We start from the raw sequence: 23,726 nt of genomic DNA on the forward strand, positions 1-23,726 counted from the left end.
TGAACTTTTTATTTACAAATAAAGGGAATAAACATCAACAAAAAAAAAAAAATTATTGACTACATAGAAACGATTGATTATCGGTTATAGATAGATGAAGTTTCATGGTTTTATTTCTTGATCCTTCTTTTTCAAATTCATGGATAAAAGTCAAAATGAGAAAACAAACGAGTTCGTTTATTCAAAGGTATGATGTACATTGGGAAGACTAATCTAATTATCTGGAATCAAGATTCTATCAAAGGAAACTAATAGTAATGATGATGATTATAATTTTCAATAGAGATGTATGGGAAGAACTTCTACAATAAAGAAATGGCGTGCATTGATTGGTCAAAGTAATTTTTCAAGTCATGTTGTTGTATATATCGATCCAAGATTTGATCCTTATCATCAAGAGAAGGATACAGTTGTAATTCACCAGGTTGTAGAATGTATTCATCCAGACCATCTATAAAACATTGATTAGCGTTGAGTAAAAAAAAAAAAAAAAAAAAATGGATAAAGTATTATAGGTTGTCTCTCTTTTTGAATCATCTTACCTTGTTTCTTGCATAATAATAATACACGGTACATAACAGTTTGTCGCAGTAATGCTAGTGATTCGATGTTGGAATATCCTTTTACGCATTGATCAAGACGCTCCCAACTATTAAAAATAATAAACAAATGGAGTCAATATTTAGTTATTTCAATGAAATTAATTACTTACTCATCCCTTAGATAGATGGTCTTCCAAATGTCGTTCACAATGATTCTAGGATCATCGGTATTTCCATCGTTCTATATATATATAAAAACCACAAATCAATCAATTTTCGTAATAATAATATAGTATCACCTCTTTTGAAATTCTTACCGATAAGAGTTGAGTGAAGTAAAGAGCACTCACATAGTTTTCGATTTTTCCACCTTCATTGTCCATAGACTTGAGTAGAGAAATGAATTTTATGGGTTTCAATGCATTGCCACATAACAAGTCATGGTAGGAGATACTCTATAATAATAATAATAATAAAAAAAAAGAAAGATAAATAAGAATCCTAGTTTCTTGATCTTTTTTCTTTTCCTTTTACTTACAAATTCGTCACTAGAAGGATTGTTCTCGAAGAAGTTCGATGCTGTTCTACGGATAATATATTCGACTTGTTTTTTGGTACCATCAAAAGACTGACCAGGCAAGAGATCCTTGAAGTTTGCTGATAGGCGTTCTTGTGACTCCATCATCTCCAACTGAATGGTGATACGTTTCAATTCAGATGACACTATTGTGTTAAAAAAAAACCAATTAGAAAGGGCTACATATAATCATCACATTTTCTTTTTTTTCCATCTATTTTTTCAGTTCAACATACCTAAAGTAGTGGATATTGGTATGGAATTGTCCTTGTCAGTCTTGTCCGCCAGGAAATATAGTTTTGCTTGGCAAAATAACATCTATAAACAATATAAATTTTTAATATAAATTTTAACGATGAATAAACAAAGTTGATGATTCGGTTCTTCTTTTTTTTTCTTTCTTTTTTTTCTTTTTTTTTTTTTACCTTTTTTTCATAAATCGAAGTTTCCGATGTTGCAAGTTTGTAAAAGATATCAGACACCAATCCATAGTTGTGATATTTCATATGATACTTTAAGGCAGTCCTTGGTTTCTTTTCAAGTATTTTAGTCACAATATGTTCATAGGCAGGATCAAAATGTAGTAGTTCTTCTTCAAAACCTATATATAAAGAAATAAAATAAACATACATATATATATATATATTAGACACTGAATTTCTTCCTTTTGAGCATCCTATTTTACCATTTTCAGAATAGTAGGAGAGTAGATGATAGACAAAATCATCCCCGTATGTCTTAATATATTGTTCTGTCATTTGCTGACATGTAATTGGAGATTGACATTGAGAGTATATAACTAACATACCACAATCTTTATATTGAATGGCCAAGGAGACAGCATAATCTTGCATGTTCAAGTCCCAGAAAGTCTTGATGATAGTGTGCTGATCATTCCGATATTTTTCAGTATAGCTTGAGAATAAAAAGTATCAAATAAGGTAAAAAAAAAAAAAAAAAAAAGTATTGTTGTAAATAAGCAAAGAATTATATCTATGCTTCCTTTTTCTTGACATTTATACCTGGAATCCGCTTGAATTTTTTCTTGATATATATTCAACAGAATGACACCGTATTCACGAAGTAGGGTACATAGGTCATGATATACATCTGTCATATTATTTTCTGCTTGACTGAGACATTTTTTGATTTCTTTAAATTGGGTTCCCAATATTTGAGCAACACCGAAAATATCGACAAGTGCTAGAAAAATATATATGAAAATAAAAGAGGCAGATTAGTTATATTGGTTATAAGTCTTGTTTCATTTAGTTTAAATAACTTACGTGAGTTATCATCAGTATTCGATTCCGGAATATATTCATTTACAAAACACCGTTCTAATAACCATACAGATGATAAGATTTCCTAATTTCATCAAGTTTAAAAAAAAAGTCAATCAATTATATTTATTATATTCGTAATTTTTTTTCCTATACCTTGATAAAATGAGTGATTGTATAAACCACTAGACAGTGTTCGGTACTTCCAAATTTTGGATAATATGACAAATGTGGATTGAGGTATTCGAAACATTTTAAAACTTGCAGTATCTATAATAACAATAATAAGCACAAGTAGAAACTAGTCAGATCAATGAAGTTTGATATTGACATCAAAAGTCCAATGATTACGTGATTTGTCAAAACTTCATGAAGGCTGCTATCTAAATTATCCGTATCGTCAATAAGATCAGCACCAAGAGCATTATTTATCGAATGTATCATGCAATATTTGACGCGTTCCAGCATTTCGGAATCGCTTGATCTAAATAAAAGATTAGTTTTAGTGATGGCATACATAAGTAGATTGTGAAACTTTCAGGCAGGGCAGATGATTTTACCTTTTTTCGTTGCAAAAGTCCATTATTTTGATACCAATATGATATGATCCAATGATGGCCAATAAATCACTGATTGATTTTCTTCCCATCTGTTTAAAAATGAAAAATGAGAATGAGAGGCTCACTCTTTATTTGTATTTTTTTTTTCTCTTTTAGATTACCATATCCATCCATCCTTCTTTCTTGATAACTTTTGGAATCCTTTCAACAAATTTGATGACATTCTCCATGTTAACCTTGATATCTTGGGTACGAGTTACCAAATCTACGATTAGATAGTCCATGAGGAGAACATGAATAATATATATATATATATATATACATTTCCTATTCTATATATGTATATATCCTTACCACCATGTATAATGTCTTGTGCTAAGCCTAAAGCCACTTCACCTAAATTATACTGTTTCTCAAGTCGAATGGGGAAATACAACGGGTTCTAAGTATAAAAAAGAAAAGCTTAGTTAACATCTTCCTTTTATTTCTAATATAACTTACTTGTTTACTGAATCCAAAGAAGATGGCTTGCTCCAGTTGAGATCTTGCAAGGTCCATATCACGACTCTATATTAAAAGAGACAAGTGAGTCAGCCTGTACAAGAAAATAATGTAACATAATACTTACTTGCGCATTTTCATAATCGATTGCATACATATTCCTATTAAAAAAGATCAATTCATCCTATTAGTACATGTAATGGTGAAAGGAAATTGTCATTCACATGTTTTTTTTCCCTTTGTTCATTCTTACCCTTCCAATTGAGATTTTGAAATAAAATGTTGATCCACTGTATATTTTAAAATTCCACTTTCTGTCGTAAATACCAAAGCTGAAGCCAATGTCGTATTATCAATAGATTCATCAAGATCCTTCATCACCGTCGTTCCGATAATTTGGTTCTGTACATGATCATTCCGAAGGACAAGAGTATGCTCATATAATGAACTTGATGTGAGCGCAATAGACACCACAGCATCATCAAAAGTAATAAAAGCAATGGTACCATGAGATACTTGAATATCTGGTCGTTTTTTCAGAGTATCGAGTACCTAAAATAAATGACAAGGATATCAATTTTCCATTTCATCCATTGTTTGACAACTTACGGTAGAATAAGGTAGTGAATATGCGTTTGTAAATATATACGGAGTTTGATCATCTTGCTTCATTGTTGATTGTTGTTTCATGCCGATAACTGCATATTGAGAGAATCTACCCATTTCTGGTACAGAATATGATACAAGGACAGCCCAATCGGATTCACTATTCGATCAAATGAAAGAAAAAAAAAGATAAGTTGGAGTGGATTCAAATGGATTATCTAGAGATATTTTCTTTTTTATTCATTACCCATATTTGTCTATATCAAGAATACGAATTTGAACATTGGATGCTAGTTCTTGAGGTAATAGTAATGGTGCAGCATATTGTTGAATCGAGGTTTGAAGGTCCATCCTCGATACCAGCTAAAATAATAATAATAATAATAAAAAAGTATAAGTCATATGTTCGAAAAAAAAACAAGGTAATGCTTTTATTTACCGTATTTCCATTGGTACTTGACAATCTCCACGTTTGGATAAATAAGGAACTGAGTACTACGATTTCTTCCCTAATATATATAAGATTACTTTTCCTGTATACATTTCTTATTTTATATATCAAAAATACCTGTGATGACCTCGCATAACCTTGTTGATACTGACATTGATGTTTTCTTTGTTTCCCGTCGGTAAAAATCTAGACCATAACGAACCTAATCGTGTTGATGGTACTGTCGTTTCATAGAGAATTGTTTCTGATATAGAAGAACCTGCTAGTTCGACCAAATACACGTTTCCGATGGATGTACCGATGATGATTTGATATAATGATGCTTTTGGTATGTCAGTAGTAACCCAAGTAACTTCTTCATGAAATCCTAATGATAACTGAAATATTGCATAATCTGATGAATTCTGTAGTGCATCAGTCCATCGAGACCAGTAGTGAATCTTTCCTGTACGCGATATGATAACGATCCCTATTGCATTGATATTCAATTCCAAATTTGAAATCGATTCGTTTGTGTCTGATGATGATCGAATGAGGTTGATGAAAGGAGGACTGACTGTACCTTCTGGCGTAGGAAGTACAATTTCTATTATGCGAGTATCCCTTTTGTCTATCTACACAATATATATATATATATATAAGATAAAAAGAGTTTAGTTCAAGTTTAATAAAAAAAAAATCTTGAATACATTTCTTTTACCTCTTCAAGTTGTATCAAACCAACCGCCCTTTTCTTTGACGCCATTAGTATGTATTTCGAAGTTAAAGACACTATTACTTGTACAGTATCTAATAAATAATAGGGTTAATTATTAAGAATATATTAACGCGATATTTCATATAATATCTTATTACTTTTTTCATTGATAAGATCTTTCATTGATGAATGTAGGTTGCATTTGTAGGATATAGAGACAGCTTTATTAAAGCTAAACAGAGTAGGATCAAGCCAAGGTACTGAATAATGCGTTGGAGTAATACAAGAGTTGTTAAATATATTCATTTGTTGTTGAAGTTGACTTGACTTGTGAAATGTATTTTCAAATGCATTGGTAGAAGTTTTGGTCATAACTTTTGTTTCATTAAATATCAAATAATGAAAAGAAAGAAAAGAAAGATTCAATTGTCACCAGCAACAGCTTTTTTTTTTTTTTTTTTTTTTTTTTTTTTTCCAAAGTGGTAGAATAAGAAAACTCAGCAAAAAAGCTGTGACTCCTCCAGCCAATAGCGAATGACGTTTGGAATACTTCAAAATAATAATAATAATAAAAAAAAGGATCAGGATGTTAGCGGTATTGAATTCTCTTGTTTTTCCCTTTCTTTCCTTTTCTTTTTTTTTTTTTTTTATTTTATTTTATTTTCAACAATGGATCACTTTGAAGGTGCATCACAAGATGATTTTACCTTTTTAGAGTACGCTGCTGACACTCAATCCTCTCAATACGACTATAATGACTTTACACAAACACAACATGATCACGACCATGATAATGATCTATCTTTGGCTTCGTTATCCCTGAACAACCATGATATAGGACAAATGGGTAATAAGACTACTGATCAAGACTTGAAATCTTTTTCCAACGAGCTTCGTTTTGAAGAAACAGATGACTTTGATAACTTTGGTGATAACCAACCCGATGAGCTCGACAAAGACTTACCTGCTCATGCATGCAAGTACTGCGGTATTCATTCACCAGCATCCGTTGTCAAGTGTGTAGCCTGTGATCGATGGTTCTGTAATTCTCGTGGAAATACTTCTGGATCTCATATCATTAACCATTTGGTACGTGCAAAGCATAAGGAAGTTATGCTTCATCCTGAGTCTCCTCTAGGCGAAACTGTTTTGGAATGTTACAACTGTGGATGCCGAAATGTCTTTTTACTTGGTTTCATTCCTGCCAAAAGTGATACTGTAGTAGTCCTTCTTTGCAGGTAAATTAGAATCAATTTATTATTAGGAAAAATTTCTAACATTTATTATTTTTATTATTATTATTACTATTAATTAATGATAGGCAACCTTGTGCTGCTGTTCCTTCTTCTAAGGATATGAACTGGGATACCTCTCAATGGATGCCTTTGATTGACGATCGGTGCTTTTTGACGTGGTTAGTCAAGATTCCTCCTGAACAAGAACAATTACGTGCTCGACAAATTACTTCCAATCAAATCAACAAACTTGAAGAATTATGGAAGGATGATACAAATGCTACTTTGGAAGATTTAGAAAAACCAGGTGTGGATGATGAACCTCATCCTGTGCTTCTTCGGTATGAAATATATATATATATAATGATATCACAATAATGAAAGATAATTAATTTATTTTAAATCTATCAATATCTCTATTTGATGATGATTCTATAGATACGAAGACGCTTATCAATATCAAAATATATTTGGTCCACTTGTCAAGATGGAAGCAGATTACGACAAAAAACTGAAGGAATCTCAAGTGAGTATCTTATACTAGAATTATCTCCATATTGAATACTATTTTAACCTGTTTTTTTTTTTTTTTCTTTTTTTTCTCTTTTAAGACTTGTGATGATATCGTTGTAAGATGGGATGTTGGTCTGAATCAAAAGAACATTGCTTGGTTTTACTTCCCTAAGCTTGAATTGGGTGAAGTCAAATTGGCTGTTGGTGATGAACTACGTCTACGTTATCGTGGTGAACTTCATGAACCTTGGGAAGATGTTGGTCATGTCATCAAGATTCCTAACAGTAAGTATATATATATATATGGAAGATTACGTCTATATTAATGATATTTTTTTTTATTTGATATGTCTGATTTTATATAGATATCAATGACGAAGTTGCTTTGGAAATGCGACGATCTAACAGCAAAACTCCTGTTCGATGTACTCACAACTTTTCGGTGGATTTTGTTTGGAAATCAACAAGTTTTGATCGAATGCAACATGCCATGAGGACATTTGCTGTAGATGAAACAAGTGTTAGTGGTTATATTTATCATCGTTTACTTGGACATGAAGTGGAACCTCAAGTGCTCAAAACACAAATGCCCAAAAGGTAATATATATATGTACAACGATTATTATATTAAGATACTCATGTTGTTTTTTATACATTTATTTGTACGCGAATAAATAGATTTTCTGTCCCCAATTTGCCAGAATTGAATCATTCTCAAGTCTATGCTGTGAAATCTGTGTTACAAAAGCCTATTAGTCTTATTCAAGGTCCTCCAGGTACTGGTAAAACTGTAACGTCTGCTTCCATTGTATATCATTTGGCCAAGATGAATCCTGGTCAAGTTCTTGTATGTGCACCATCCAATGTTGCTGTCGATCAATTATCCGAAAAGATTCACAATACTGGATTAAAAGTGGTACGTGTCACTGCCAAATCTCGTGAAGCTCTGGATTCACCTGTCTCCTTCTTGACTCTCCATGAACAAGTCCAAAACAATGATACCAATGTGGAACTTCAAAAGCTTATTCTGTTGAAACAAGAACAAGGAGAACTCAGTGCTAGTGATGAACGAAAATACAGATCATTGACTCGTGCTTGTGAAAAGGAAATATTGCAGGTAAAAAAAAAAAAAAAAAAGTAAAGATTATATATATATATATATATATATATATATATACAAGACTGACCTTTCTTTGATTACTATTATTTCTATTTTACTCAAAAGGCTGCTGATGTTATTTGTTGTACTTGTGTTGGTGCTGGTGATCCTCGTATTAGTAAACTTAAATTCCGTACTGTATTGATCGATGAAGCCACTCAATCATCTGAACCCGAATGTATGATTCCTCTTGTTCTTGGTTGTAAGCAAGTCGTATTGGTGGGTGATCATCAACAGTTAGGACCTGTTATTATGAACAAAAAGGCAGCACGTGCTGGACTATGTCAATCCTTGTTTGAACGTCTAGTTATCCTTGGTATCCGTCCTATTCGATTACAAGTACAATATCGTATGCATCCATGTTTATCTGAATTTCCAAGTAACATGTTTTATGAAGGGACACTTCAAAATGGTATCACTACTCAAGAACGTATTCGCAAGAACGTTGATTTTCCTTGGCCTGTTCCTGAAACTCCAATGATGTTCTATGTCAATCTTGGTAATGAAGAAATCTCAACCTCCGGTACATCTTATCTCAATCGTACTGAAGCCTCCAATTGTGAAAAAGTGGTGACTCGATTTATGAAATCTGGCATTCTTCCCTCTCAAATCGGCGTTGTCACTCCCTATGAAGGTCAGAGGTCTTATATTGTACAATATATGCAATTCAATGGGTCTCTTCGCAAAGATCTTTACAAAGATATTGAAGTTGCTAGTGTGGATGCTTTTCAAGGTCGTGAAAAGGATTATATCATTCTCAGTTGTGTTCGAAGTAATGAACATCAAGGTATTGGTTTCCTTAGTGATCCTAGACGATTGAATGTGGCACTGACTCGGGCAAAATACGGTGTGGTGATACTTGGTAATCCAAAGATTCTTAGCAAGCATCCTCTTTGGCATCATTTGTTGGTTCACTACAAAGAAAAGGCATGTTTGGTCGATGGTGCACTCAATAATCTTCGTGTTTCAATGATCCAGTTCAACCGACCTAGAAAAACATACAATAAGGAAGACAAATTTAGGCAAGGATTGGCTCATCAGATTGATGCTAGGGAAGCTTTTGCCAAAGCTCCATTGGCTGCAGAGAGTAAGCCGATTGTGATGATATTAGTGTTACGTTCTATTTTACTGATTTTTTTTTTTTTTTTTTTTTTTGTATATTATTATAGGTCGTCGTGGTGGGACACGTGCTTTTGGTCAAGATTTTATGCATACTCATGATCCTGTTGGTTATATACCATCTGATCTTGGTTCAATTCCTTCCTCACAAATCAGTATTCCCTTTATCCCATCAGCAACTGGACCATTTTCTCAAGACTTATCACAATCAAGTGTGTTCAATCGGAAAAACTACAAACAAGCTATGGAAAGTCAAAGTCAATCACGATATGTTCCTGGATCATCAACATTTGCCAATCATACATTTGGTTGGGGTAGTGGAAGTATGGCATCACAAAGCTTTTACAACAGTCAATCATCTATTGGATTGGCATTATCACAAAGCGATCGATTACGTATGATGTCCGAAATGGCTAGTCAAACTGGTGGTATCAATGGTGGTGTTAATCAAGGCAACAATGTATCTGGAACATCAGGACTTATGAGTCAAGATGGTTTTGTGTTTGAAGATTACAAGTCCCAAGATATGTCGACACTTAGTCAAGATTTTGATTTACGTAGTCAAGCTAGTCAAGCATACACTCAATACTAGAAAGGAATGGGATATGTATTCGTATGGTGTACTACTATATAGGTGATCCTTTTTTTTTCGTGGACGACTTGACGCTATATGGAATAGGATATATTATTCTTTGTCTGGTATGATTGGTTGGGTCCCTTTTTTTTTTTTCTTGATCAATATTATCGTTTGTAATTTATTCTTTCCCTTCCTTTTTCGATTCATTCCCATTTTCTTGTTTTGTTTTTTTTTATTCTTTTTAGTTTTATTGATCTTTGTTTCTCCATGTACCCTATTCATATATGATGATTGAAAGGAAAACAAGATGGATTCTGACCCTGTCCTCCCCCTTTTTTTTTGTATACATATATCTCAGAAAAGAATGTAATCATTATTCCTTATTGCTTATATAATATATATATATTGATGAAAATAAAGAAATAAAACTTGAAGGATGATATTTAGTGTTTAAATTGTTATTGTTTGTGATTTCACCATATTTGATCTCTATCATGCAGAAAAAGTCATTTCTTTACTTCATTTGGTGAAACAAAAGAAATGAAAAAGATGAAACTAACAAAATATCAGTGGCTGGCTGTCGTTCAATTCCACGCGCTAATAGTGCATTGTCCATTTCTCCTAGGGTTTTTTTCTCTCTCTTTTTCTTTATACTTTTTTTTTTTTATTCCTTCCTTTTTTTCTTTCCTTTTTTTTTTTTTTTCTATACTAAAGTCATGTCCACCTCCAAAAACAATTTTAATACGGTAGAGGCGGCACTCAAAAACAACACCAGTTCTAAGGATCCAACCCAATCTATCAAAACCTCTAAAGTAGATCAATCCGCAGAAAATGACAATACAGCTACTTCGTCCACATTAGCATCCTCCTCTGCAACCTCACGAAAGAAATCAAATTTGCCTACAGCTACATCAACAACATCTGGAATAAAGGCATCATCGGAAGAAACTCCTACTACCACAAGGAAATTTGCTAGTAACAGTAAGTTTTATAATAACTATTTTATTTATAATACCTATGTCTTAACTCACTTTCGGTTTTTGTATTTATTTAGCGCCAGTTCTTGATAAAAACGAACAAGTCAAACGATTGGAACAAGATGTACAAAAACTAGTCTTATGGCAAAACCCTGTTCGATCTGGAGCTTACTTTGTATTGATTTTGGCTGGCCTGATTCTCTCAAAATCGTATTCTTTGATTCAACTCTTGTCTGCAGTGATTACCTTTGCAATTGCCATCAATCTTGTTTATGTCAATGTCACTATTCAAACTCAACGCATTTTGGCCGATCGTCCTGGCGTAAATCCTTACAGGTAAAATAAAACAAAAGTAGGAAAAATTATAGATATAAATAAAAAGGATGTTGATTATAATCATATTATCAGGTTACTCATCTATTTTTTCTTTATAGCTCTCTTTTACAGGATGAATCCCTTGGAACAATGGATCGACATTTTCTTCAGCGCAGTACGGAATTGATTGCAGATGTCGTGGAAGCAGTGTTGCAAAGACTATCAAGTATTATCTTGATTGAGAACACAAAGTCAAGTACAAAGGTAAGTGAATTAAAGACATATTGATGGAAAAGAAGTACGATTTGATAATGATATTACAAATGTTTGATTCTTATATATCTTATTATTATATTGCTTTTTTTTTTTTTTTTTTTTTGTATTAGTGGCTCGCAATTTTTTATACGATATGGAAACTCTCAGCTATCATTTCTGTACGAACATTGGCTACCTTGATCACATTTTTGGCCTTTAGTGTCCCATTATTGTATAGAAGCAATAAAAGTTTCATCGATTCTCGCATCTTACAAGCTCAAGCTATATGTCAAACTCAATTGGAACATGGACAAGATAAGATTCAACATCAATTGAGTCAACTCTGTACTCGATTCAAATTCCCTCAACCTGGACCTTCCACCTCAACCACGTCAACTGAAACACCTTCTGGAACTTCATCATCATCGACTAAGGAAGATTAGGAATAGTTTTTACAATTCGTTATTGACCTGACTTGCGATTGATTTGTCTGTATACATAAAATAAATAAAAAAAAAATTCTTTATTAATATGGTGCTGTCTACGATTACCCTAGTGAATGATATACATCTTTATCCTACATAATATAACAAATCGTATCGTATCTCTATTATACAGTAGATAAATGGATCATTGTGTTGATGATATGTATGTATGAACGCATGAGGGATTGCATAAATCTGAATTTTATTGGTTCAAAAATACCACACATATATAGAAGGAATAAATAAGGAATAAGTATACTAAACTATAGTTATATATACTAAGGTCCATTGGAGGATGCCTTTTCGCGTGTCTCTTGTTCAGCTTGTTTCTTGGATTTCGATTTGGGATCAAAAAAGGGAACTTCGGCCATAGGAGTAACACGATAGCCATGTCTACATAGAAAATATCAAAAAAAAAAAAAAAAAGGAAAAGAAAAGATTAATCTCTACCGATCTTATATCCAAATATTCCTATTTTCTTTTCTATACCTTCTGCCCTCATCAAGGTGGTCAATGATAGCACAATGAAACGTACATCGGTTATCCTGACATAAAAAAAAAAAAAGAAATGTATAGTGTAAGTAATCTGAAGAATAAAGTATATCATGATTTTGGTTATCCTTTCTTGTTTGATTCTTACCCAGACAGCCACGCTTCCAGCTATCGTGAATAAATCATAATGAGTTTCTTCGTTACCAAATAATGGATGATTTCTCTTTTTTTTTTTTTTAATTTCCTTACCTTCCCACTTGAATCGAACAGAGAAATCTATAGTGTTGTTAAAAACAATCAATAAGCACATGTCATATTTTAGCTTTATATATATATATATATATATATTTTACCATAACCACCAGCAACATGATCAAAAAGGAATTTCAAAATGGCGTCAGATTCATGTTTTGTCATACCAACAATAGATTTTGTGAAACCAGGTTGAACAAAGAGAGCCTTCCAACCAGTGACAGGATGAGTACTATTATAAAAGAAGTATGAACATTTTGTTCTCATAATTCTATTCATTCTTTTTTTTACCGGATAACAGGATGAACAGTGTCAGGAGGGAATTCTCTACGAATGGGTCGACCTGATCGTTCCGCCAAGTTTTTGTGATAATCTCCAGTATGTACAGCTGATAATCCTTCGAGGAACTTTTGCATAACAGGTGATAGACGATCATAAGCTGCATAACCAGACCACCATATAGTATCACCTGTGACGATAAAAGAAAAAAAAAAGTTAATGACAATGGTTCCCTTAATTCTATTATTTTTTTCCTTTTTTTTTTTTTTTCTTATTGCATAAATCAATTATTAACATACCTCCAGTTCGAGGAGGAAGATCCACTTTCAGAATAGATATACCAGCAGGTTGTTTTTCATAACTAATATCAGTATGGATACCTATTGTCAAACCACATTAGTACGAGATGTTAAATATTTTGTATATTTTTTTAATATTTTTCTATTTACCATCGGATGCCCAAGAATTTGCAACACTGGTACGAACCAAAGGACTATACATAAAGAAGAACATATCATCAATTATTCATTTGTCACAATATTCAATATTATCTTATTTCTCCAGATTTACCTGTTTTCATCTTTCATGACAATGACTAATTCGGGAAGACCAGGAGGATGACCATTACTATTGTGAAGATGACTATAATAAAGCATGATATTGATTAGTTAACTCCTTTTTTTTTTTTTATGATGTACGTTTATCTTTATTTTCTTTTGATTGATTGCTTACAGAGGACCTATGTAAAAAAATGAAATTGAAAGAAATAGATTAATTTACCGGATGATATGATATGGATGCTTCTTTTTTTTTTTTTTTTTTTTTTTTTTTTTTTTTTACCAAAATGTCGACCAAAATCAACAGCTTGATAAGGAGTAATATCTTGATCTTTGAAGAAAACAACACCACGTTCAGCAGCAAGTAAAGCCAAGTCATTCTTTTGTTGATCAGTCAAAGTGGATAATTGAAGTCCTTCAATAGTGGTACCGACGTGAGGAGTTACATCATAAACATTTGTAGCGCTATCAAAGAGAGATGATTTTTTGGGATCAGCCAAATGTCCAGGGTCCTTATGTTCAAATGGTTCAAGTGGAGGATACTATACAAAAAAGAATAAAATGAGAAATTTATTTTCCTCTTTTGGTTAATTACCTTCACATCAGGGAACACAACATATTTTGCTCCAACTTCGCGAGCTAATTTTACGAGATCAAGTTGTTCTTCAGGAGGAATTTCTTCAGTTTTAGAAATATTGGGTGCCATTTTATTTATTTGACGTTGACAAAAAGAAAAGAAAAAAAAATTGGAAACGTGAATTCCCTTTTATACTTGTTTTTAAATACCGAAGTAACAAAGTGATGCTATGTGGTGAAAAAATGGCGCCAGCTTTAAAAACTTTATGGGGTAGTTTGTTATGTAATATGTAATCATTTCATATTTCTTATATGATAATTTTTTTTTTTAGGGAAGAGAAGGTTTAAACTTTTTTTTTATTTCTGGAAAATGACCTATTTTGGAATGACCAATGAAATATGATTGGATGAAACTCACATGAGTATTTTGTTTAAAGCATTTACCTTGAGTACATAACATCATATAATCATCGATTCATTTTGTACATTAAAAACATATAATATAAAATCAAATGAACGTTTTCAGTTAGTCATTTTATTTCAACATGAGAATTCATTATTCTCATCTCATATCAATACATCAATACTATCATACCATCATTCATGAGCAATTTACTTAATCAAATGCTATAACAAATTGACATCTCTAAAAGTTGGACGGATCAAATGATTGTTTTATTGATTCAAAAATGACTTTCACAGAACGTTCATGAAGAACATACTGTATAGAAATTCCATACCGATGAAATGTACAGATATATAATAATAATAACAATGGGACTAAACTATGACCTTGAATATACCAAAAATTATTGATCATGACGAGAGGATACCTTTTCAGGCGCTTCTTGTTCAGCTTGTTTCTTGGATTTCGAGTTGGGATCATAAAAAGGGACTTCGGCAGTAGGAGTAACGCGGTAACCATGTCTGCATAAAGAATATTGAAGTAAGTTTTGATGGATCATTATATCTTTTTTGGAACATCATCATTTTTTTTTTCTTCCTATACCTTCTTCCCTGGTCAAAATAATCAAATATAGCTGCGTGTAAAGTACATCTATTGTCCTGAAAGGAAAATCCAAAAGAAAGAGCAAGTTAGTATCATGATATGTACATCATAACATCATCATCACTATCTTCTCTTCTTTTTTTTTTTGGATTACCCAAATGGCCACGCTTCCCTCTATTATAAATAAATCATTATAATAAGTTTTCTTTTCGTTTTCATATGACATACGCTTCTTTTTTTTTTTATTCTTACCTTCCCACTTGAACCGCACAGAGAAGTCTACAAAACAGAAAAAAAAAAGTCAGTACATACCTAGCATATTCTTTCTATATATATATATATATATATATTATGCATCTTACCATAACCACCAGCGATATGATTATAAAGGAAATTCAAAATGGCATCGGATTCATGTTTCGTCATACCAACAATGGACTTTGTAAAAACAGGTTGAACAAAGAGTGATTTCCAGCCAGTGACAGGATGAGTGCTATTGCAAAAGAAGATGAGAATGGTTTATAAGAGCAGCAAAAATCAAATCGATATATTCTTCTCTTTCTTACCGAACGACAGGATGAATAGTATCAGGTGGGAACTCTCTACGGATAGTTCGACCTGAAAGTTTCGCCAATCTTTTATGATAATCTCCAGTATGTACAGCTGATAATCCTTCTACGAACTTTTGCATGGCGGGTGATAGTCGATCATAAGCAGAGTAACCAGACCACCAAATGGTATCACCTATTAGAAAAAAAAAAAAAAGAAGAAAAAGAACAACGGTCAATTTCTGACGATTGATTTTTTTTTTTGTTTTCGTATCTATAAAATTTACCTCCAGTAGAAGGAAGAAGATCAATCTTCAAGATAGATAATCCAGCCGGTTGTTTTTCATAGCTGATATCCGTATGAATACCTAGTTCAAAGTAAATAACAGCAACAAAGAAAGAAAAAAAAAAGAAGGGATCAATATGTATGATGATACTAGCGTTCTGATCTGAGATCATTTTCCGCTCTTCTTTTCATTACCATCAGACGTCCGTTTGGATTCTATTGCAGCGACAGTTGCAGGACTAATCACATGGGAAAACAAAAAAACAAATTAATATCCATATTTACCAAATAATTTTTTCTTGATTACTTACTTTTTTTCATCATAGAGGATACTAACGATTTCAGGCAGACCAGGTGGATGACCAGCATAATTGTGAGTATGGCTATGTATAATGATAAAGGTTAATAAACCATTTATTTGTGCATTGATTATCATTGATGATCCACTTGCTATCTTACTTACAGACGACCTATGATATTGATATAACGAGAGAATGAGTAATCCAATTTATCTAATTCATATTGTATATTCAAGTGTTATATTTGATTATGCTCACCAAAATATCTTCCAAATTCAACAGCTTGATAAGGGTTCAATTCTTGTTTTTTGAAGAAAACCACACCACGATCAGCAGCAAGTAAAGCCAAGTCATTTTTTTGTTGATCAGTCAAAGTGGATAATTGAAGGCCTTCAATAACGGTACCAACATGAGGAGTAAGATCATAGATTTTATCAGCATGGTTAAAGAGAGATGCCTTTTTTGGATCAGCCAAGTGTCCAGGATCTTTATGTTCAAATGGTTCAAGAGGAGGATACTATATAATATAAAGATATTATTAAAAATTAGTTTGAAATACATTGTATAATAAATATTTTACCTTCACATCAGGATAAACGAGATAATTGGCACCAACTTCACGAGCGAGTTTGCCTAGATCGAGTTGTTCTTCTGTTTGACCTTGATCGATTTTTTCAGTATTGGGAGCCATAATGATTGTGTTTTGGTTTTAATTTCAATAATAGTAATATTTTTTATAAATGGAAAGAAAGAAAGAAAGAAAAAAAAAAAGAGTTCCTGCATTTTTTTTTTTTTATTTATGTTATATCAGAATTCAGTCACCGCTGTAGTTATGGCGCGATATTTTGATTAGTTGATGAAAGAATCACGAAAGTACCAGTACAACCATTATTGATTCATCTTATAGATCTTCTATTCATAATTATAGTTTTATACCTTATTGGATGATGTAATTTTATTTTGGTGATTAGTAAAGAAAGAGAAGAAAATAAAAAGACCAGGAAAGTACATTTTATAGAAAAGTAGGTTCATTGTTTTTCAAGTGGTAGTAACAAGTTGTCAATACTAGATGAGTAGTGATCCGATGATGATTGGTTCATTTATGAAGAGAAATAATGAAAAAAGAAAAATATGTCTTGATCCTGGAAACAAGCAAATCATTAATATAAACTCTAATCATAACGCAGAAAAAGAAAAATAGTAAATAATCTATATTTCATATATGACAAGACCGTTATACAAAAACTCTCTTCTAGTCTAACATAGTTCCAATGGATAAATTGTTCATTATAATCATTGAACAAAGATAATATGAATATATATATATATATAGAGTTTTTATTTTGAAGAAAACCTTCACAACTTCTCTAAGGCTAAAACCATTCTAATTGACTAGTTTTTGTAAGGTTCAGGATAATATTGGAATATACTATTCGTCGCCATCGATTATCCTTGTGTTTTTTTCTTCCCACCATCCTTGATCATCATCCATCTTTGCTGCTGATAACAATGTTTTTTTCTTCTTCTTCTTCTTGATCCAGACATTGGTAATCTATCTGTTTGTTGCCATTATAGTTGCCTTCTCCATATCGTTTACTGTTGTAATATTCATCAAAACGTTGATGTTAATGTATAATGAGTGATTTTTTGGGAGTTGGTTAGTTGATCCTTTTTTTTTTCTTTTTCTTGTCTGCATTGAATTGATTGGATACCTTGGATATATACATATATAATGGATGGATAACGCAATGATTAGTAACTAGGAAGTACAATTAAAAAGAGTTGCATTTGTTCGTGTACCTTTTTCATATGCATTTTGATATTTGATTCATACTACTTTGTTGGTATCATACATACTCCAAGTTTATCGAATGGTGTTCAAGTTTTCTTTCTATTGCTGTCAATTCCAGTTTTATATCTATTTCATTCATTCATAACCATTGTCGAGTCAACGAGAAGGAATATGGGTATATGATTAAGAACTTCATATCAAATTTCATTCTGTTATCGTATGCGTCGAGTCAGTATATTAAAAGAAGATCACAAGAAGTTGAATCATAATAACAATGTTCATTTACAATATAATTAAATATGAAATGCGTAAAAAAAAAAAAAAAAAAAAATGAATGAAATTCGGCATAGCTTTTTTCCATTTGATTTTATTAATCTGGGTTTGGAACAGAGACAATAACGCGTAAGATCTTCAAAGTTCAAAAAACTATTACTTAATCTTTTTTGAGTTTCTTTTTGATGATATTTTTTTTTTATGTTGAATGTCAAATGTTCATCATCAAATGTTCTCCCACACACACACACACACACACACAGAGTAAATACAAAACTTATATAAATAAGCTTCAAATTAATTCATTTTTATAACCTTTCTTTTTTTTTTTTTTATCAACAAATAAACTAAAAAAAAATGACTCCCAATGTTACAGAATCATCAACTCTTTCTGAAGAAGAACTTAAGAACTTCGATCTAAAGAAATTAGTTCTTGAAAATGGTGACTATACAATTTTTCCTGATGTGGAGGTGAGGAAAAAAAAAATATGCAAAATATTATTTTAGGTTGACGGAATTTGAAACCTTTCTTTCTTTCTTTTGTAGTATCCACCTTTGGTTTCTTTTGAACATGACGACCCTGGAAAGCGTGCTGATCCAAACATGACTTCTCTTTTTGAAAAGGCTACTAAAATTGAAAAACTGACACCAAAGTTGGGTACTGTTATTTATGGTTTACAATTATCTGAACTTACTGATCAGCAAAAGGATGACCTTTCTCTTTTATGTGCCTTACGGGGTGTTGTATTCTTCAAGAAACAAAACATAACTCCTTATCAATTTGTTCAACTTGGAAAATACTTTGGTCCTTTGTAATTTATATAAATATCATATTTATACAATATTAATCCTTTTTTTTTAAAAAAAAAAAAAAACAAAAGACACGTCCATAATGCTTTTGGTCATCCACCTCATTTTCCTGAAATCTCCACCATTTACTATGATCGCAAATCGGCAGTAATTCAAGAAAAGTTTAGATATTATCGATCATCAGATGCTTGGCATAGTGATATTTCTTTTGAAGAACAACCTGGAAGTTTATCCTTTTTGAAAATTGATACTCTTCCTTCTGTTGGAGGTGACACTACTTGGGCAGATGGTTATGCAGCTTATGACAAATTAACACCTACCATGCAGCGTATTGTAGGTAAGACAAACAAAATCAATAAATAAATAATAATAAAAAAAAAAAAGAAAGTAAATAATATCCTATTTTTATATATTATATAGATGGATTGGAAGTGGAACATACTGGGGAATATCATCGTCAATTGGCAGCAGCAAAAGGAACCAAAATTAGAAGACCTTTTATTGATCATGTGCATCCTTTAGTTCGTACTCATCCTCTTACTGGAATGAAATCACTCTACTTATCACCCATCTTTACCTCTCGTATTGTTGGTCTCTCCTTGCATGAATCCGAAGCCATCTTGAAACTTCTTAACGATCATGTTATTGGTGGTCATGATTTCCAAGTCAGATACAAATGGGAAGAAGATGATGTTGCTGTATGGGTATGTGACACATAAACGCAAACTCTTACAATATACCTCTTTGAATTCTCACGCGCCTTTTTTTTTTCCTTTGACTTTAAAAGGATAATCGGTGCTGTGTACATAATGCTATTGTTGATTATTTTGATGAAGGACTACGTAAGTTGTTAGATCAAAAAAAAAAAAAAAATGAAGGCTTTCTCACATTTCCCTTTACAGGTCATGGATATCGTGTGACTCCTCAAGGTGAACGACCATTCTATGATCCATCGAGCAAGTCTCGTCGTCAAATGGAACAAGAAAAGGCTGCCAATGGAAACAATTAGTGATGATCTTCTTAGCAATTACTTACGTATCTTTACAGTTATAGTTGTTTGATACAGTGTGTAGTTTATCATACTTTCTGTCTCTTATCTTTTTTTTTTTTTAAGAAATAAACTATCTGATTGATCACCTGGAATATTTCGAAATCAACTATTTTTATGGAAGATTGATTCTATCGCATGGCATGATAGATATCCGTCGAGATGATGTTCATCATGATGATGATAATTGACGGGGATGATGGTTGATAAGGATGATGGTTGATGTGGATGATGGTTGATGAGGATGATGGTTGATGGCTATTAAGAATATTGAGGATAATGACAAAAACAGTAATGACAATGATAACAACGGGACTAAAAATATAAATGTAAAATATAAAGAAATATGATTCATGATCAACGTCAGTCTAGGTAAAGGTCCATCAAATCGATCATTATCGTCCATCATCATCCATTATCGTATATCAAAGACAGATCAGAGTTTTATTTCTTTATTTCTTTATGGTAAATGAATATTTAAATAGAGCTGAAGAGATAAAACATACGGTTCGAAGTGTGTAAAAGATGGGAAACTAATAAAAAAAAATGGTAATAAATAAGAATAAAAAAAAAGAAAGAAAGGGAGAAAGCAAAATGAATACATAAATTGGGAAGAAGACGGGAATGAAGAAGTATAAAATAAATAAGAAGATAAAAAATAAAAGCGAAATAGTGTTATTGATTTCATGGAATGCCATCACTTGTAGGAGTACCGGGTGCTTGATTCAGTACTTCATCTAGGCTAACGTGGCGAGTCAATTCATCATATACCTATAATAATAAATATAAATTAAAATCATAAAATTATACTGTACACTTCTGTTTCAATTTTTTTTTTTTTTTACCATTTCATCTAATGGGATAATACTCTTTCGTCGGAATTGTTGGAATTGTTGTGGATCAGGTTCAAACTGTTGCTACAAGAAGGGGAAAAAAAAAGATTAAGTAAGGGTTGAATACAAACCAAAATTTACTAGCTTTCATCTATTGCTGTCCTTTACCATATCAGGATGAATATCATCAGATTGTTCAGTATGTTCAACGGATTCGGATTGTCCTGGACATGTTTCATCTTGATCTTCTTCATCAAAGTCCATAGTATCATCATAAGGTCCTACATACACGTCATAAAAAAAAAAAGAACAAAATAAAAAATACGGTTATTGTTCTTTTGATTTCCATTCCTTCTCCTTATTTTACCTTGTTTAGCAGGGAATGAATAACTAAGTGAAGAAGAAACAACTACAGACGCAGCTTTTGTCTTCTCTTTTAGTATTCTCCAATTTTCTTCACGTTCCTTTTGTTGTTTGCGTTCCCTACAGAATCGATCAGTTTCTATTTTTTTATTGTTTCGCTTTTTTTTTTCACTTACAATTGTCTCTGAAGTTTGTATTGATTAGCACATTCATCAAATATGACGGGGTTAATATCCATACATAATTTCAATGCAGTATATACGAGGCCAAGAATAGTCTTATTCCAATGAGTTTTTGATGTTCGATACAAGGCAGGGAATACAATAGGCATAATGACTTGGATATTTTCAGCAATAAGGCTTACAATATAATCATTGTTCCAATAATACAATGATCGTTCGGCCACCTAAAAAAAGGGGGAAAGAATCATTAGTACAGTCTAATTTTTTTTTTCTTTCTTTTATTTTACTTGAAAGTGAGGACTTGAGACACATTGACCAAGTTTTGTGAAAAGAGGTACCATGATTCGTTGAAATTCACAAGCATCAATTATATCCATCATTTCTTCAATTTCATTCAAAAACATGACTTCCTTGGGACTATTCACCTTTGGCCAATAACGAAGTAATCCCATCACAACCTAAACAATCATCATCATCAGTATAAATATCTTCTTTTTTTTTTCTTTCTTTACCTCTTCAGTTAAAGTTTGATCCTTTTCAAGAAATTGTACCACACAATAAGCCAATTGAGGATGATAAAGAGCCAAAGATTTGACTTTATGTAATGGAATCAAAACACGAGTCAAAAAGATTTTGTGTTCTTCTTTCAAAGGCAAAGCAAATCCATTGATGATACTTCCAAGAATTTCCAATAATTCAGCAATCCCATTATGATGTTCGGTTTCGTAAATGAATTGAAAGAAGATGTTGTTGATAGATCGTCGAATGAATGCACGAAGGTTGAGGAATTTACCATATATTCGGTGTAATGTTGTTTTTAAAAAATCCCTTTCACGAGGATCCTCACTATCAAATAAATCCAGTAACTATATATTCATAAAAAATAAAAATAAAAAAATTAAAAGCTATTCAATAGGAAAATTCCTTTTTTTTTTTTTTGTTATTATTATTATTAGTTTTTACCTGATGAATAAATTTATGATCAATGTGTTTTTTAGCATAATTGATATTAAATTCAGGTGATTCCAAGAATCGTAAAAAGAATTCATAAACAACTTGTAAATGAGGCCAGGCTAATTCCAATACAGGTTCATCTTCTTCAGGGTCAAAAGCATCACCCACTGGATTGACTTGAGGAGGAATAGGACGGAACAAGTTGATAGCAAACTAAGGAGAGAGAAAAAAAAATAAAAAGAGTAAAATTAGGATTTATATAATTTGTAAAGGTTTTTGTCTTACCATATTGATAATTTCCGGATAGACCATTTCAGTCAATACGTTCCGACCCATAACAATATATTCCAATATTTCTTGTAAGGTACTTCGTTTGATTTCTTTTTCGTTGAGTTCAGCTGAGGCATCACTAAAGTCAAATACCACTGTACATTGTCGAATCTTTTGAATAAATAAATCTTGGCGTAAATGAGGAGGTACCTCTATATATATATATATATATATATATATATATATATATATATATAAGAGTAAAAAACTGTCAGTATATATATAGAGAGAAAGAGAGAGAAAGAAAAAGGCCATCATCATCTACCAAAAACTTACCGTGAAAAGCAGGAGTTCTTTCCAATTGTACTTTTTCAGTCACGTAGAAACGAGATGATTTTTGTCGTCTGGGAGCTTTACTGATAGGGATCTGATCTTTTGGAGCATTCTTTAATCTATTCAAAGCACCTGTTTTTGGAATATCGCGTTCAGTAGATTTACCACCATGATGCATAAAAGAAACACCACCTGGTGAACGAGTTTTAGACTATATAATATAAGAGATGAGAAAAGACTTCTTTTTATTATTATTTTATTTTTGTTCTTACCATATCTTGATGACTTTCTGTATTAACAACCACAATAGAAGGTGCTATCGGTAATTGATTTGTTGGGGAAACTGGATTAACCATGATATATATAAAAGATGAACTAATAATAAATATAAATAAGTATATAAGATCATCAACTTAATAATATAGTATATTTTCATCATACTTAGTTTGTTTTGACTATTCAAGATGGACAAGGAGTTCGAGATGACTGTAAAAAAAAAAAAAAAAAGATGATGGGTAAAAGTGGGGAGAAAGAATAGAAAAGAAAAGAAAGAAAGAAAGGAAGATAGATAGATAAAAGTCAGATGAAGATAAAAACAAGTAATAAAATAAAAAAATGGGAGGAAAACCTGTGGAAGAAGGAAGACAATGGCCTTCTTTTTTTTTGGGTCTTTTTTTTTCTTTTTTTCTTCTTTTTTTTTTTTTTGCTTTAAAATGAA

General features: G+C 31.9%; 7 protein-coding genes across 7 annotated transcripts; 3 read left to right on the forward strand and 4 right to left on the reverse strand.

Annotated features, from left to right (window-relative positions):
- Positions 1 to 93: 93 nt before the first annotated feature.
- On the reverse strand, positions 94 to 5,624 carry BX664DRAFT_324933 (uncharacterized protein). The gene is made up of 24 exons (XM_051543923.1): positions 5,376 to 5,624; positions 5,221 to 5,309; positions 4,638 to 5,134; positions 4,509 to 4,578; positions 4,317 to 4,432; positions 4,073 to 4,229; positions 3,717 to 4,015; positions 3,591 to 3,624; positions 3,464 to 3,529; positions 3,317 to 3,404; positions 3,124 to 3,227; positions 2,963 to 3,051; positions 2,754 to 2,886; positions 2,559 to 2,672; positions 2,406 to 2,487; positions 2,142 to 2,322; positions 1,805 to 2,034; positions 1,545 to 1,720; positions 1,356 to 1,437; positions 1,081 to 1,265; positions 860 to 997; positions 713 to 783; positions 543 to 649; positions 94 to 451 (listed from the first exon to the last, which is right to left on the reverse strand). Exons 1-24 carry the CDS (start codon positions 5,587 to 5,589, stop codon positions 303 to 305), a joined length of 3,471 nt encoding a protein of 1,156 aa, XP_051403044.1. The 5' UTR covers positions 5,590 to 5,624; the 3' UTR covers positions 94 to 302.
- A 230-nt stretch (positions 5,625 to 5,854) lies between these two features.
- Positions 5,855 to 9,882, forward strand: BX664DRAFT_66882 (RNA helicase-domain-containing protein). Its single transcript, XM_051549686.1, has 9 exons — positions 5,855 to 6,455; positions 6,539 to 6,793; positions 6,891 to 6,978; positions 7,064 to 7,250; positions 7,331 to 7,562; positions 7,644 to 8,082; positions 8,191 to 8,236; positions 8,336 to 9,211; positions 9,294 to 9,882. Exons 1-9 carry the CDS (start codon positions 5,887 to 5,889, stop codon positions 9,833 to 9,835), a joined length of 3,234 nt encoding a protein of 1,077 aa, XP_051403045.1. The 5' UTR covers positions 5,855 to 5,886; the 3' UTR covers positions 9,836 to 9,882.
- A 631-nt stretch (positions 9,883 to 10,513) lies between these two features.
- On the forward strand, positions 10,514 to 11,863 carry BX664DRAFT_324936 (Reticulon-domain-containing protein). Its single transcript, XM_051543924.1, has 4 exons — positions 10,514 to 10,801; positions 10,875 to 11,133; positions 11,232 to 11,376; positions 11,499 to 11,863. The coding sequence occupies exons 1-4, from the start codon at positions 10,537 to 10,539 to the stop codon at positions 11,808 to 11,810; spliced, it is 981 nt and encodes a 326-aa protein (XP_051403046.1). The 5' UTR covers positions 10,514 to 10,536; the 3' UTR covers positions 11,811 to 11,863.
- Positions 11,864 to 12,130: 267 nt separating this feature from the next.
- BX664DRAFT_383200 (uncharacterized protein) lies at positions 12,131 to 14,141 on the reverse strand (the record flags this gene model as incomplete). Its single annotated transcript, XM_051549104.1, has 12 exons — positions 12,131 to 12,245; positions 12,342 to 12,397; positions 12,493 to 12,512; positions 12,594 to 12,620; positions 12,698 to 12,828; positions 12,888 to 13,065; positions 13,175 to 13,255; positions 13,325 to 13,368; positions 13,446 to 13,517; positions 13,608 to 13,614; positions 13,716 to 13,974; positions 14,028 to 14,141. 12 exons carry the CDS (start codon positions 14,136 to 14,138, stop codon positions 12,131 to 12,133), a joined length of 1,101 nt encoding a protein of 366 aa, XP_051403047.1.
- A 522-nt stretch (positions 14,142 to 14,663) lies between these two features.
- Positions 14,664 to 16,886, reverse strand: BX664DRAFT_324940 (uncharacterized protein). Its single transcript, XM_051543925.1, has 12 exons — positions 16,731 to 16,886; positions 16,409 to 16,667; positions 16,315 to 16,321; positions 16,163 to 16,234; positions 16,047 to 16,090; positions 15,853 to 15,933; positions 15,584 to 15,761; positions 15,380 to 15,510; positions 15,270 to 15,296; positions 15,172 to 15,191; positions 15,018 to 15,073; positions 14,664 to 14,935 (listed from the first exon to the last, which is right to left on the reverse strand). Exons 1-12 carry the CDS (start codon positions 16,839 to 16,841, stop codon positions 14,818 to 14,820), a joined length of 1,104 nt encoding a protein of 367 aa, XP_051403048.1. The 5' UTR covers positions 16,842 to 16,886; the 3' UTR covers positions 14,664 to 14,817.
- Positions 16,887 to 18,554: 1,668 nt separating this feature from the next.
- BX664DRAFT_324941 (uncharacterized protein) lies at positions 18,555 to 20,162 on the forward strand. Its single transcript, XM_051543926.1, has 6 exons — positions 18,555 to 18,686; positions 18,762 to 19,027; positions 19,097 to 19,362; positions 19,446 to 19,729; positions 19,813 to 19,867; positions 19,928 to 20,162. The coding sequence occupies exons 1-6, from the start codon at positions 18,573 to 18,575 to the stop codon at positions 20,032 to 20,034; spliced, it is 1,092 nt and encodes a 363-aa protein (XP_051403049.1). The 5' UTR covers positions 18,555 to 18,572; the 3' UTR covers positions 20,035 to 20,162.
- A 1,143-nt stretch (positions 20,163 to 21,305) lies between these two features.
- Positions 21,306 to 23,526, reverse strand: BX664DRAFT_66939 (protein phosphatase 2A regulatory B subunit). Its single transcript, XM_051549687.1, has 8 exons — positions 23,450 to 23,526; positions 23,281 to 23,383; positions 23,012 to 23,219; positions 22,691 to 22,887; positions 22,415 to 22,618; positions 21,964 to 22,317; positions 21,739 to 21,909; positions 21,306 to 21,675 (listed from the first exon to the last, which is right to left on the reverse strand). Exons 2-8 carry the CDS (start codon positions 23,362 to 23,364, stop codon positions 21,442 to 21,444), a joined length of 1,452 nt encoding a protein of 483 aa, XP_051403050.1. The 5' UTR covers positions 23,365 to 23,383; positions 23,450 to 23,526; the 3' UTR covers positions 21,306 to 21,441.
- Between the last annotated feature and the right edge of the window lie 200 nt (positions 23,527 to 23,726).

The sequence above is a fragment of the Halteromyces radiatus genome (genome assembly GCF_025201355.1).
Source record: "Halteromyces radiatus strain CBS 162.75 chromosome Unknown BX664scaffold_2, whole genome shotgun sequence".
NCBI classification, from domain to species: domain Eukaryota; kingdom Fungi; phylum Mucoromycota; class Mucoromycetes; order Mucorales; family Cunninghamellaceae; genus Halteromyces; species Halteromyces radiatus.